General features: G+C 35.7%; 1 protein-coding gene across 38 annotated transcripts in view; it reads right to left on the bottom strand.

Annotated features, from left to right (window-relative positions):
• Nucleotides 1-14,018, bottom strand: part of LOC123793446 (uncharacterized) — a 386,505-nt gene that overhangs the window by 308,044 nt on the left and 64,443 nt on the right. For all 38 annotated transcript variants that reach the window (XR_015722487.1, XR_015722486.1, XR_015722485.1 and 35 more), the window contains 4 exons: nucleotides 13,740-13,953; nucleotides 9,766-9,799; nucleotides 9,284-9,425; nucleotides 3,205-3,418 (listed from right to left, as the gene is read on the bottom strand). Coding sequence is in view for 32 of the 38 variants with exons in the window: in XM_087857789.1 (XP_087713915.1) it covers nucleotides 3,205-3,418; nucleotides 9,284-9,425; nucleotides 9,766-9,799; nucleotides 13,740-13,953 (604 nt within the window). In the remaining 6 variants the exon portion in view is untranslated. The remainder of the gene's footprint in view (nucleotides 1-3,204; nucleotides 3,419-9,283; nucleotides 9,426-9,765; nucleotides 9,800-13,739; nucleotides 13,954-14,018) is intronic.

Here is a 14,018-nt window from a genome sequence, read left to right as displayed (position 1 = left end):
ATTCATTTATTCATTCAAATGTTTATTCACGAACACACACTTACTGAGCACACAATATGTGTCAATGACACTGTTGGTACAGGAACCACGGCTTTTGTAATTTGGAACTTTATCCAAAAGTAATAATCTATGATAGATTAATAGTTTATTTTGCAATTGTAAATAAATAAAAGCTTTCCCCTTTCCCCAGATCTAAACAAACATTAACTTAATATAAACAGATACTTCAAAGTCCCTAACAAAATCATAGCTATTCATGATACTGTCAAAGGCACCGAATATCTGAAATCATCAAGGAATGATTAGTTCTATTCAGAATGGCCTAAGTGTTTGCATATTTACTATTATATATATTTTTTAAATCTATGAATGATAATATCTGCACATTCGATTATATGAGAATACTTCACGGTGGAACCAGTTCTGAATAAACAACTTCTTGCCCCAAAACTACATGAATAGGAGTACTAAGGACAATTACTATAATCTTTAAAAGATAATGTAATACAATCAATAAGCTTTCTAACATTTGGAAATGTCAACAAAATTAAATTAAATAACCATGTCTATCTCTATTGGATCATTTCCAGCAGCATATAAACATACTCTAAAAGCTCCCATCTTAAAATGAAAAAAGAAAGAAAATCCCCATGAATTCCACATTCTTTTTCAGTTATCATCCATTTCTCTGTTACCTTTCCCCGTAAAAATTCTCTAAGGAGTGTTTATACTTATTCATTACAGTCCAGCTTCCATGGTGACTACTAACTGCTCCTTGTCAAAGTCACTTGTCCTCATCTTAACCTATCAAGCAGTGTGTCTGATATACTTGAGTATTTCTTGCCTTAGCCTGTACCGACACTACAGTGTTTTATTTCCTTAAAAAGTAATCACTGCTAGAATTCCTTCAGAGGGAAATAATTTACAGATTTTCCCTTCCTTCATCCTGATCCATTTCACTTAAAGGGCTGTCGTCATTCACTTGTAGTGGACAATAAGTCGGGGAGTCAAACTTCTCAAAGCGGGGTGTAATCAGAGATTCTTCTGATGTCCATTTTTCATTTTCATCTTTCCTTGCTTCCTTTATACTCAAACGAAGATCACTACTTTAAAAACTCCAGTTAAAGTAGCCATTAAAAAGCCATTTTTAAAAAAGATTTTATTTATTTATTTATTTATTTATTTGAGAGAGAGAGAGAGAGCATGAGCACAAGCAGGGGGAACGGCAGGCAGAGGGAGAAGCAGACTCCCCACCGAGCACAGAGCCTGACTTGGGGCTCAGTCCCAGGACCCTGAGATCATGACCTGAGCTGAAGGCAGACCCTTAATCTTAGACTGAGCTACCCAGGTGCCCCAAGCTAATGTTTTCTAATAATGTTACCATAACGAATAAAAAAAACCAATTTTTTGTAAAATCCTGTTACCCGTCTCAATTCATTTATTTTTTTAAAGATTTATTTATTTATTTATTTGACAGAGAGAGAGAGAGAGACAGCCAGCGAGAGAGGGAACACAAGCAGGGGCAGTGGGAGAGGAAGAAACAGGCTCCCAGTGGAGGAGCCTGATGGGGGGCTTCATCCCTGAATGCTGGGATCACGCCCTAAGCCGAAGGCAGACGCTTAACGACTGAGCCACCCAGGCGCCCCGAAATTTCTATGTTCTTAATTTTTTCCTTTCTAGGGCTCATGGTTTTAATTTCTCACTTCAATCTCTTCCAAAAGATACACAGAGTTGAAAAGAAGCAATGAGAAAGCATTATGCAGTTTAGTAGTAAGCTTTAGTCAATAATAACTCTGGTAGATATTGTAGGGAAAGAAATTTTGAAATTATTCAAGAAAGTTAGAATTGAAAATTATCGTTTCCCGCATAGTCATAATTACTCTTCCATTAGAATAATTTAGTTACTAATTAAAAAGAGAAATTGCTGTTTATAAATTCACTAGAAGTAGATTTCTACTTCACAAAACATCACAGGTACCTCTAAAAATAATTTGCAGTGTAAGACAGAATCTGCAGATGTCATTTGCACAACATACCCCTGCAGATTACTGTGATCCAGGACTAGGCTAGGGAGTCTAATATCTGTTGCCCCATACATTTTATGTTTCTTCTTCTGCAATACTCTCAGTTGACCTTGTTGATTATTATTCATTTTATTTTTTTAAAGATTTTATTTATTTGACACAGAGAGAGAGAGCACAAGCAGGTGGAGTGGCAGGCAGAGGGACAGAGAAAAGCAGGCTCCCTGCCGAGCAGAGATCTGGACATGGGGCTCGATCCCAGGACCCTGGGATCATGAACTGAGCCGAAGGTAGACACTTAACCAACTGAGCCACCCAGGAACCCCTATTATCCACTTTATAAATCATTTGAAAACCCCTTCTAGACCAACACAGGATCCATATTAATTAAGTAAACAATAAAGAGTAATATGTGCTTGCAGCACAGACTTTTGAATTAATTTTACCTACATATAAGAGAGATGTTGAGCAACTTGAGCAGTAATCATTTTCCATGTTACTTTTTAATCGCTGCGTATGTTTAAAACTGAATAAATTTTTAAACATTTTTCTGTCTTGAGAAAAATGGCCATGTTATACTCTGTTCACGGGCATACGAATTAATATAAACTTCCCTGAGAACAATTTAAAAATAGGATCGAAGACATTCTTTAAAAATTTTTATACTTTAAGTAACCAATACTATATTGAAGAATGTATTCCAAGTACGTTAACCAGAAATGTAGAAACAGATTTATATAAGAGACATTCCTTACAGCTTTAATTAAAGTATAGAAAAACGAAAACCGACCAAAATTCAATTTGTTAAATAATGAGGTTTCCATATGATGGACTTCTATATGGTCATTAAAATTATGATTTGGAATATACATTAAATTATTTGTAGAAGTATTCACCGTTAAGAACTTGCTGTATTATTCAGAAGAATCCCATACTTCACAATACTAAAGACATTTTCTTCCCTATAAAATCCTAGAAGGTAAGTTAGCAACTACAAAACTTCTCCTACATATCTGTAGTATAAAAGTCAATAGCTCAAGGGGTGCCTGTCTGGCTCAGTCGGTAGAGCATGCAACTCTTGATCTCATGGCTGTGAGTTCAAGCCCCACACTGGGTGTGGAGCCTATTTAAAATAATAAAAAAATAAAAGTTCAAATACTTCCTTGAAACCAAGACGTCATACCTCAAACTGCAGCGTTCTTGTTCCCATTCCACTTTTTGCTGCTCCAACTGCAATTTAATTTCTTTTGTTTGTGATAGCTCCTTTTGTAGACCATTAACCGAATCTTCCAATTCTTTATTTTTTCTTGTAAGTTGCTCACAGTGATCATTTTTAAGTTCTAATAATCTTTCAAACGAACAAACCGCATTCCGAATTTTTAATAAATTAACAGAATCTATAACAGAGAAAAAACAGAAACAGAATATATAGGGCGCCTGGATGGCTCAATTGGTTAAACATCCGAGTCAGGTTTCGGCTGAGGTCATAATCTCAGAGTCCTGGGATTGAGCCCCGCATGGGGTTCTTCACTCAGCACGCAGTCTGCTTGAGATTCTTTCCATGCCCCCTCCCTCCCCCTCTGTTCTTCTCTCAATCCCCTCCCCCCCGCTCATGCTCTCTCTGAAATAAATTACTTAAATCTTAAAAAAAAAGAAAAAAAATATGAGTACTTTTTGCATATAAAGGACTGTGTGCTTTCACATTCACTCATTCATACATTAAACAAATATATATTGAATGAGTTCAATATAAAAGATATTATACGGGCACCTGGGTGGCTCAGTCAGTTAAGCATCTGCCTTCAGCTCAGGTCATGATCTCAGGTTCCTGGGATCAAGCCCTGCATTGGGCTTCCTACTCAGCGGGGAGGCTACTTCTCCCTTCTCCTCTGCCTCTGCCCCTCCCCCAGCTTGTGCACTCTCCCTCTCTCAAATAAAAAAATCTTAAAAAACAAAAAGATATTATACTAAGCTCTGCAGATTAAACAGATAAGATCCCTGGCTCTTATTTAGCTTCACGTCTAGTGAAAGGGAAAGACAAATAAAACGACAATTACAAATTCAGATAGTTCCTATAAGGAAACGGAGTTCTAGGATCACATAACATAACGTGATCTACCCTGGGAAGGGAAGATTCCCCGAGGAAGAGAGAACTATTCTGAGAAATGAAGGAGGAGCAGGAAGCAAGTGAGCAAAGGAGGAAGAAGAGCATTCAAGACAGCCTACAGCATGTGCCAAAGTTCCATTGCAATCTGCTTCTGGCCAAGATGGAGTAACAGGTACTGATTTACCTTCCTACCTGAAACAAGCCAAACACAAAAAGATAAAATACATTTTCAAATTATTTTCAAGACAAAAGACTTCAGTCAATGAAGGACAATGATCCCTGAAAACAAAAGAAGTTAGCCTAACACATACCCGAACTCACTGCCTTGGGAGAATTTCCACCGACCATGACACAGGTGAAAAAACTGAGATAGACTCCACCAGATTCCCTGAGTTGAGATGACGAAACTGAGAATCCGGTGAAACCAAGGCAGATAGAGATCAGAGGTCAAAACACCGGCGAGAAGAAAGCAGAACAAAGAAAGAACTCTAGAGATCTGCAGAGGGCTCCGCTGGTGCTCAGCACCAGGGATAGTATCGATTCCCATTAGCCATGCTGGGAAAACTCATAACCTGTAGCACAATGAATACAGTAGTAGGTCTTGCCTCAGCGGTGGGGAACAATGAGCTCTAGGCTGAGCACTACTCTGGATTCACCTAACAATTCATAAGAATAGGACTGGAAAGGGACAAACTGTTTGTAATCAACTTAGCTATATCTCAAAAGAAAGCATAAAAAGGTAAGTAGAGGCATAGAAGCTATTTTTAAAAAACCAAATACAACTTACAGAGATGCAAATTTTGTCAGACATGAAAAATACACTGGATAGGAATAAACACATATTAGACATCACAAAATAAAAGACTGAAATTGACCTCAGAAAACTGTGAGAAAACTTCAAGTGGCTAATCTACAATTCCTCAAAGAGGCAGAGGAAAGGAACCGGAAAAAAATATTTGAACAAAAAATGTCTGGGGCACCTCGGTGGCTTAGTCGGTGGGTGTCTGTCTGCCTTCAGCTCAGGTCATGATCTCAGGGTCCTGGGATCAAGCCCCATATCGGACTCCCTACTTAGTGGCAAATCTCCGTCTCTTTCTGCCCCTCCCCCTGCTTGTGCATTTTCTCTCTCTCAAATAAATGAATAAAATCTTAAAAAAAAAAAAAGAAAAATGACCAAAACCTTTCTAAACTTAATGAAAACTATACTCCCACAGATCCAGAAGGATCTGACTAGGAGAGAAGAAATGGAAGTTAACTATTATAATTTTCTTAAACTGCATATGATGTGGTAAAACATTACTTGAAGGTGGATTGTGATGCTTAAATCATATACTTTAAACCCTAATCACTAAAATAGCAAAACTAAAGAGTTATAGTGAGTAAGCAAAATACATACACACACACACACACGTAAATAAAACTAAATCATAGAAATTACTTGATTAATCTAAAAGAAAGTAGAAAAAGAAGAGAATGGGAACAAACAGCAGAAAGGACAAATGGAAGTCAAACAACATGCCCACAGATTCAATTCAACTACATTAACAATCACATGAAATGAAAATGGTCTAAAAGCCTCAATTAAAAGGCAGATTCTCAAAATGGATAAAAAAGGAAGACCTAGGGGCACCTGGGTGGCTCAGTCCTAAGCATCTGCCTTCGGCTCAGGGCGTGATCCCGGAGTCCTGGGATCGAGCCCCGCATCAGGCTCCTCTGCTGGGAGCCTGCTTCTTTCTCTCCCACTCCCCCTGAATGTATTCCCTCTCTTGCTGGCTGTCTCTCTCTCTCTCTCTCAAATAAATAAATAAATAAATAAATAAATAAATAAAGTCTTAAAAAAAAAAAAAGGAAGACCTAATTATATGCCACCTATAACAAAAAATGCACTTTAACACAAATTTGTTAAAAGGCCAGAAATATGATAGACCACACTAACACTTGACAAAAGAAGGCTGAGCCTAAGTGGCTATATTAATACCAGACAAAATAGGTAGCAAAGCAAAAAACATTAGCAGCAATAAATAAGGTCATTTTATAATGATTAAAGGGTCAACTGAAAGAAGCATAACAAACCTAAATGTTTACACGTCTATTAATAGGTTCAAAATACATAAAGCAAAAATCGACAGAATTGCAGAGAAACAGGCAAATTCACAATTATAGTCTGAGATTTCAACAGGCAGAAAATCAGCAAGAATGTAGACTTGAACACCACCATTCTTCTCAAGTTTCCATAGAACATTTAACAAAAGAGACTATATTTTGGGTCACAAAATAAATTGTAATGCGAGGGGTAAGTCAAAAGGACTAAGTCATAAAAGTGCGTTCTGTAACCACAGAGAAATCAAATTAGAAATCAAGAATAAAAATAGCTCTGGAAAATACTTGAAAATTTGCAAACTAATTAATACATATCTAAATAATCCCTGGGTCAGAGTGCCTGGGTGCCTCAGTTGATTAAGCATCTGTCTTCAGCTCAGGTCATGATCTCAGGGTCCTGGGATCAAGCCCCACATTGGGCTCCCTGCTCAGAGGGGAGTCTTCTCCCCACCCCCCCGCCAAGCTCATGCTGTCTCTCTCTCTCTCAAATAAATAAAATCCTTAAATAACCTCTGGCTCAAAGAAGTAATGAAAAAAGAAATTAGAAAGTATTCTGAACTGAATGAAAAGGAACACATAACATATTAGAATTTCTGGAATCCTGCTATAGCAGCACTCATATGAACATTTATAACACTGAATGTATGTATTAAAAAAGAAGAAAAGTCTCATATTGATGACCTTTGGCTCCACCTTAAGAAATTAGTAAAATAGTAGTCAAAAACAAGTCTGATAACTTTTGGTTATGTAGAAAATCTGACAGAATTTTTTAAAAAGCTTCTAGAACTAGTAAATGAACTCATCAAGTTTGGAGGATATAGAATCATTATAAAAAATCAACTGTATTTCTATTCATTAGGAATAAACAATCAAAATTTAAAATTTAAAATTTAAATTAAAAATTAATTTTAATTATTAATTAAAAATTAAAACTGCATTGAAAAATAAAAAATAATCACAGGTAATATCATAAAAGATAGAAAGAACTAGACGTAAAAAACTATAAACTATTACCAAGAAAATTTAAGAAGACTTATATAAATGGAGAGATATACTCTGTTCAGGGTTGAAAAATTCAGTATTGTTAAAATTAATCTGTAGATTCAACATAATCCAAACCTGATTTTCAGAAGACCACCAGAGTTTTTTCTCTTAGAAAATGACAAGTGGATTCTACAATGCATGTGGATAAAATAAATAAATGAAATTCATGTGGAAACACAAAGGACCTAGAATAGCAAAAGAGCCCTGAGAGAGAACAAACTGGAGGACTAACCCTAACCACCTGATTTCAAAAATTATTATAAACTGGTAGTAATTAAAACAGCATGATATTGGTGTAATGAAGGCTAAAGAGATCAATGGGACAGAGGAGAGTCCGTAAATAAACCCACACATATATGGTCAACTGATCCTGACGAAGATGCAAATGGCATGAAGTAAAGACAATACAGCCTTTTCAACAAACGGTGCTAGGACAACTGGATATCCATACGCAAAAAGAATGAACCTGGATCCATACTCTGCATCATAAATAAAAAAGAATACAAAATGGGGGCGCCTGGGTGGCTCAGTCAGTTAAGCGTCTGCCTTCAGCTCAGGTCATGATCCCAGGGTCCTGGGATCGAGTCCCATGTCCAGATCTCCATGCAGTGGGGAGCCTGCTTCTCCCTCACCCTCAGTCTGCTGTTCCCCCTGCTTGTCCTCTCTCTCTGTCAAGTAAATAAATAAAATCTTTTAAAAAAAAAAGAATACAAAATGGATCACAGATCTAAACGTTAAGACCTAAAACTATGAAGCTTTGCTTTTAAACTACAAAACTTCTAAAAGAAAGCATGAGAGAAATCCTCTGACCTTGTGCTAGGCAAAGATTTCTTAGATAGGAACACCGAAGGCAAGAATCCATAAAAGAACAAATGCATAAACTGGACTTCACCAAAAAAGAAAACTGCTCTTCAAAAGACACTGTTGAGAGAATGAAAAGTCACAGGCTGGGAGAAAATCTTTGCCAAAAAATAGGTGATAAACTATATCTGGAATAAACAAAGAATTCTCAAAACTCAACAAATCAGAAAACAACCTAATTTTTAAAATGACAAAGAATTTGGACAGTTCAAAGAAAATACACAGATGGCAAATAAGCACACAAAAATATGCTCAACATTATCTTATTAGGGCAATGCATACTAAAACCGTAATGATATATATACTGCATGCCCACCAGAATGGCTAAGATTTAAAAAACTGACAATATTAAGTGTTCATGAATATACAGGGAGAAATTAGAACTCCCATACACTGCTGGTAGGAATGGAAAATGGTGCAACTACTTTACAAAGCAATTTGGTAGTTTCGTAATAAGGGGATATAACGAAACATGAGACTTACGGGTGATAGATATATTAACTGCCTGAATCACGGTTATGGTTTCACAGGAGTATACATATGTCAAAACTATCAAATTATACACTTCATATACGTGCAGTTACCTAACTAAATCTATGGGGGTGGGGAGGAAGCTCTATTATAGGAAAAATCATCCAAACTAGTGGCTGAGACACAGATGGAAAGAAGGATATGAAACAGTACAAGATGAAGCTGAGGACCGTGGTGTTTCACGCTAGAGCAATGAGAAGTAAAAGCTAAGCTTTAAGCAAGGGGGTAACATGACGAAATATAAATTTTTAAAAATATATGATTATGGTTGCAGCGTAGACCAAGATTCTGGGAGGTGGAATGACAGAGAAAACCGTCCTGAGGTTATTTCAGTATCCTAGGAGAAAAATACTGGTAACCTGACCTTGGGTGAAGGCATAGAAGAGAAGCAGAGTCAACAAACACATCGGTGTGCCATTTTCATGACGAAAAGTATAGTGGAAATTATAGCTCTTTGGCTGAGAGTACTCAGCAGTTCTCTGTCTTCCTGAAAAACATATTTGTGAGATGAGTAGCTCTATAACAGATCAGTGTTGTGTGGTACAGCACTAGACAAGATGTGCACATATTACTACAGTAATATACATATAAAGGCTTTATATTTATACCACGGTCCTACCTTTACAATCCATGCCAAGTTGTTCAATTAGCAACATGCAACTCCTAAAATCAAAGCAAGGCAACTTGCAATCCTCTGAAGCTGTTCCAGATAATGGAGTTAAGTCATCAAGGTCATCCGTAAAATTAATTTGCTTTTTGATCTACAAATAAATAATAATTTCAAAATGTCCCCCAAATATTTATAAAATATACTAAGTGTAGAGAGATGATAAATACCCATCTTCTTATAAAAGCAAAAACATAGGTACTTTTTTAAAGAACTGATTTTTCTCAAAACAACCTTTATCAATAACTAGTGTTTCTGAATAACATTTTCACAACAAATAGAAATTCCTCTATTTTGTCACTATACCTTCTCTAAAGTAATTTTTTACCATGGAATAATATTTCTGATAAATATTATTTATCAAAATAATACAATAAAGTAAAAATTAAAAAATTAATAAATGAAATAAAATTATATATATATATATATTTTACCTCTTTCTTTTCCTTAGATGTTTTCTTTGCAGGTCTGAAAAAAAAAAAAACCAATTCTTTTCAGGCAAACATTAAATACTTAAAATACAAAGAATATCTAAATCATATCTAAACATATTATTAATAATATTAACAAAACATTAAGATCAAATTGACAAAAAGCAAGGGAAAATCATAATGTTACTTACATTATTTGATACAAAGAAATATACCACACTTTTTTGTTAGCATTTTCAATAAAAACAAGCTTTTACTGGCTCTAAAACCTATTTGCAGGGTTCAAACTAAATTCTTATATGAAAGAAACCCTTTCTTAATAATCATGATAGTAGTGTTTTGAGGATTTACTGTGCAGCTACTATGCATTATTATGAACACTTCACTACGTCTCTAGGTATTTTAAGCCTCACAACAATCTTATAAACGTAGGTAATTATATTAGGTATTTTACACAGGAAGAAAAGGAGGCACAGAAATAAGGAACTTCCCCAAGCCCATACAGCTGGTCAGGAGTAGACCCAGAATTCAAATCCAGGATATCTGCCTTCAAAGCATGTGTTTTACAATATGTGGTGAGAGTAATATTTAAGTGTTTCTAAGTAATATGATAGCAAATGAATCTATTATTATTCCATTCCTACCTCTAAGTATAAATAATAATTTCTGAATCTTACACATTTTTTTTAAATAAAAAGACGTCATACTAGGCCATATTTAAAATCTACTTTCGATAAACTGAAGATTTGCTTCTTCTAAAGAAGTTCATCAATGGGCATTCATTTATTCATTCAAATGTTTATTCACGAACACACACTTACTGAGCACACAATATGTGTCAATGACACTGTTGGTACAGGAACCACGGCTTTTGTAATTTGGAACTTTATCCAAAAGTAATAATCTATGATAGATTAATAGTTTATTTTGCAATTGTAAATAAATAAAAGCTTTCCCCTTTCCCCAGATCTAAACAAACATTAACTTAATATAAACAGATACTTCAAAGTCCCTAACAAAATCATAGCTATTCATGATACTGTCAAAGGCACCGAATATCTGAAATCATCAAGGAATGATTAGTTCTATTCAGAATGGCCTAAGTGTTTGCATATTTACTATTATATATATTTTTTAAATCTATGAATGATAATATCTGCACATTCGATTATATGAGAATACTTCACGGTGGAACCAGTTCTGAATAAACAACTTCTTGCCCCAAAACTACATGAATAGGAGTACTAAGGACAATTACTATAATCTTTAAAAGATAATGTAATACAATCAATAAGCTTTCTAACATTTGGAAATGTCAACAAAATTAAATTAAATAACCATGTCTATCTCTATTGGATCATTTCCAGCAGCATACAAACATACTCTAAAAGCTCCCATCTTAAAATGAAAAAAGAAAGAAAATCCCCATGAATTCCACATTCTTTTTCAGTTATCATCCATTTCTCTGTTACCTTTCCCCGTAAAAATTCTCTAAGGAGTGTTTATACTTATTCATTACAGTCCAGCTTCCATGGTGACTACTAACTGCTCCTTGTCAAAGTCACTTGTCCTCATCTTAACCTATCAAGCAGTGTGTCTGATATACTTGAGTATTTCTTGCCTTAGCCTGTACCGACACTACAGTGTTTTATTTCCTTAAAAAGTAATCACTGCTAGAATTCCTTCAGAGGGAAATAATTTACAGATTTTCCCTTCCTTCATCCTGATCCATTTCACTTAGAGGGCTGTCGTCATTCACTTGTAGTGGACAATAAGTCGGGGAGTCAAACTTCTCAAAGCGGGGTGTAATCAGAGATTCTTCTGATGTCCATTTTTCATTTTCATCTTTCCTTGCTTCCTTTATACTCAAACGAAGATCACTACTTTAAAAACTCCAGTTAAAGTAGCCATTAAAAAGCCATTTTTAAAAAAGATTTTATTTATTTATTTATTTATTTGAGAGAGAGAGAGAGAGCATGAGCACAAGCAGGGGGAACGGCAGGCAGAGGGAGAAGCAGACTCCCCACCGAGCACAGAGCCTGACTTGGGGCTCAGTCCCAGGACCCTGAGATCATGACCTGAGCTGAAGGCAGACCCTTAATCTTAGACTGAGCTACCCAGGTGCCCCAAGCTAATGTTTTCTAATAATGTTACCATAACGAATAAAAAAAACCAATTTTTTGTAAAATCCTGTTACCCGTCTCAATTCATTTATTTTTTTAAAGATTTATTTATTTATTTATTTGACAGAGAGAGAGAGAGAGACAGCCAGCGAGAGAGGGAACACAAGCAGGGGCAGTGGGAGAGGAAGAAACAGGCTCCCAGTGGAGGAGCCTGATGGGGGGCTTCATCCCTGAATGCTGGGATCACGCCCTAAGCCGAAGGCAGACGCTTAACGACTGAGCCACCCAGGCGCCCCGAAATTTCTATGTTCTTAATTTTTTCCTTTCTAGGGCTCATGGTTTTAATTTCTCACTTCAATCTCTTCCAAAAGATACACAGAGTTGAAAAGAAGCAATGAGAAAGCATTATGCAGTTTAGTAGTAAGCTTTAGTCAATAATAACTCTGGTAGATATTGTAGGGAAAGAAATTTTGAAATTATTCAAGAAAGTTAGAATTGAAAATTATCGTTTCCCGCATAGTCATAATTACTCTTCCATTAGAATAATTTAGTTACTAATTAAAAAGAGAAATTGCTGTTTATAAATTCACTAGAAGTAGATTTCTACTTCACAAAACATCACAGGTACCTCTAAAAATAATTTGCAGTGTAAGACAGAATCTGCAGATGTCATTTGCACAACATACCCCTGCAGATTACTGTGATCCAGGACTAGGCTAGGGAGTCTAATATCTGTTGCCCCATACATTTTATGTTTCTTCTTCTGCAATACTCTCAGTTGACCTTGTTGATTATTATTCATTTTATTTTTTTAAAGATTTTATTTATTTGACACAGAGAGAGAGAGCACAAGCAGGTGGAGTGGCAGGCAGAGGGACAGAGAAAAGCAGGCTCCCTGCCGAGCAGAGATCTGGACATGGGGCTCGATCCCAGGACCCTGGGATCATGAACTGAGCCGAAGGTAGACACTTAACCAACTGAGCCACCCAGGAACCCCTATTATCCACTTTATAAATCATTTGAAAACCCCTTCTAGACCAACACAGGATCCATATTAATTAAGTAAACAATAAAGAGTAATATGTGCTTGCAGCACAGACTTTTGAATTAATTTTACCTACATATAAGAGAGATGTTGAGCAACTTGAGCAGTAATCATTTTCCATGTTACTTTTTAATCGCTGCGTATGTTTAAAACTGAATAAATTTTTAAACATTTTTCTGTCTTGAGAAAAATGGCCATGTTATACTCTGTTCACGGGCATACGAATTAATATAAACTTCCCTGAGAACAATTTAAAAATAGGATCGAAGACATTCTTTAAAAATTTTTATACTTTAAGTAACCAATACTATATTGAAGAATGTATTCCAAGTACGTTAACCAGAAATGTAGAAACAGATTTATATAAGAGACATTCCTTACAGCTTTAATTAAAGTATAGAAAAACGAAAACCGACCAAAATTCAATTTGTTAAATAATGAGGTTTCCATATGATGGACTTCTATATGGTCATTAAAATTATGATTTGGAATATACATTAAATTATTTGTAGAAGTATTCACCGTTAAGAACTTGCTGTATTATTCAGAAGAATCCCATACTTCACAATACTAAAGACATTTTCTTCCCTATAAAATCCTAGAAGGTAAGTTAGCAACTACAAAACTTCTCCTACATATCTGTAGTATAAAAGTCAATAGCTCAAGGGGTGCCTGTCTGGCTCAGTCGGTAGAGCATGCAACTCTTGATCTCATGGCTGTGAGTTCAAGCCCCACACTGGGTGTGGAGCCTATTTAAAATAATAAAAAAATAAAAGTTCAAATACTTCCTTGAAACCAAGACGTCATACCTCAAACTGCAGCGTTCTTGTTCCCATTCCACTTTTTGCTGCTCCAACTGCAATTTAATTTCTTTTGTTTGTGATAGCTCCTTTTGTAGACCATTAACCGAATCTTCCAATTCTTTATTTTTTCTTGTAAGTTGCTCACAGTGATCATTTTTAAGTTCTAATAATCTTTCAAACGAACAAACCGCATTCCGAATTTTTAATAAATTAACAGAATCTATAACAGAGAAAAAACAGAAACAGAATATATAGGGCGCCTGGATGGCTCAATTGGTTAAACAT

The sequence above is a fragment of the Ursus americanus genome, chromosome 31 (assembly GCF_024610735.1).
Source record: "Ursus americanus isolate L20-20 chromosome 31, mUrsAme1.1.p, whole genome shotgun sequence".
Classification (NCBI taxonomy): domain Eukaryota; kingdom Metazoa; phylum Chordata; class Mammalia; order Carnivora; family Ursidae; genus Ursus; species Ursus americanus.
The sequence above is the reverse complement of the archived record's forward strand: the minus strand, read 5'-3'. Positions and strand labels throughout refer to the sequence as shown.